General features: G+C 51.8%; 1 protein-coding gene across 1 annotated transcript in view; it reads left to right on the forward strand.

Moving 5' to 3' along the window:
- Positions 1 to 1,158: 1,158 nt before the first annotated feature.
- The window catches only part of TTC39A (tetratricopeptide repeat domain 39A), a 30,997-nt gene continuing 30,716 nt past the window's right edge, over positions 1,159 to 1,439 (forward strand). Inside the window, exon 1 of the mRNA XM_013003848.2 lies at positions 1,159 to 1,247. Within this exon, the coding sequence (XP_012859302.2) occupies positions 1,183 to 1,247 (65 nt within the window). The 5' untranslated portion in view covers positions 1,159 to 1,182. The remainder of the gene's footprint in view (positions 1,248 to 1,439) is intronic.

Here is a 1,439-nt window from a genome sequence, read left to right on the forward strand (position 1 = left end):
ATCTGCTACCTTAATATTAAACCTATAAATCTTAATTTTTCTAAACCATCTCTTAATTTTTCAAATGGGGAAGCTAAGGCCCAGAAAGGGCAGGGATGTGTTGGCCTTCCATTCGCTCCTTCCTTCCTTTATCTAACAGATACTTATCAAATGCCTACTCTAAACCAGGTATTCGGTGCTGAGGATATAGCTCAACTCACTCCCCTTGTGTCAATTCTGACTCATAGGACAGAGTGGAACTGCTCCTAGCGGTTTATGAAAATGTAAATCTTTACTGGAGCAGAAAGCCTCATCTTTCTCCCAAGGAGTAGCTGGTAGGTTTTAACTGCTGACCTTGGGGTTTGCAGCCCAACTTGTAACCCACTACACCACTAGGACCCCTTTTACTGAGGACATAGTAGTGGACAAAACAGTGATTCCTGCCACCTTTCAGTGGAGGGAGATGGACAAGACAAGTCAATAGTATACTATGTCAGAGGACGATAAGAGCAGCAGAGAACCACAAGGCCAGGAAGCGGGTCAGGTCCATTGTCATAAAAGTGCCATTGGGAAGCAGACTCCTGATCATGAAAGGCCCTGAATGGATCTTGCAGGACCCCTGCCCCTGGAAGCCATTGTGACAGTGACTCAGGGTTCTAGAGCTCAGGCCTGGGGGTGGACAGAAGGTCTGCAGAAGGGGTGGAGGAGAGGAACCTCAGTGGAGTTAAGTGGGTGGGCCGTAAACGCCCTCCAAGGGGACAGCACAGCCCAATGTGTCAGAAGGGCCACAAAGACTCCCTTTACCTTTGTGATGGGTAAGAAATTTATTTCGAGGCCACCTTGTCTCCCTGTTCTTGGACCCTCACCCCACCCCAGTGCTGTTCAGTCTTGGGTGATACCCCTTTTGCTATTCTTCCCATCCTTGGGAGCACTCGGTTGTTGTGTTATTGTCAGGGGCTGACCACTCATTTCCAGCCCACAGTGACTCTCTGCACACAGAGGTCCAAATTGCCCCTGTGTCGCAGCGAGCAGCGGGCATCCTGAGGAGCTCGTGTCACGGGCCCTCGCTGCCCAGGGACACCACGTGGGCCTCTTTGAAACTGGGTTCTGGCTGGGGAGGGGTCTGGCGGCTCCCGAGTCACATCCCTGTATCTCTCCCTCAGGACATCAGTGACCAGCCTCCATGAGGCCCTGGACCAGTGCATGACTGCCCTGGACCTCTTCCTCACCAACCAGTTCTCAGAAGCACTCAGCTACCTCAAGCCCAGGTAAGGTTCAAGTGCCAGTCAGGGGCTGGTGTGACACTCATGGCTTGACTGTGTCCCATGGGTTGTCTTGGAGAGAAACCCTGTGTAACTGAACTTTTCAGCTCAGTTCTAGGTCACCCTGAACCTTGGAAGACCCAAAAAAATGGCTCGGCCTTGCCCATCCCCTAGTCTGTGAGCAGCCAGCTCCCCTCC

This window comes from Echinops telfairi, unplaced genomic scaffold (genome assembly GCF_000313985.2).
Source record: "Echinops telfairi isolate 266 unplaced genomic scaffold, ASM31398v2 ScPeMD7_443;HRSCAF=831, whole genome shotgun sequence".
In the NCBI taxonomy this organism is placed as follows: Eukaryota; Metazoa; Chordata; class Mammalia; order Afrosoricida; family Tenrecidae; genus Echinops; species Echinops telfairi.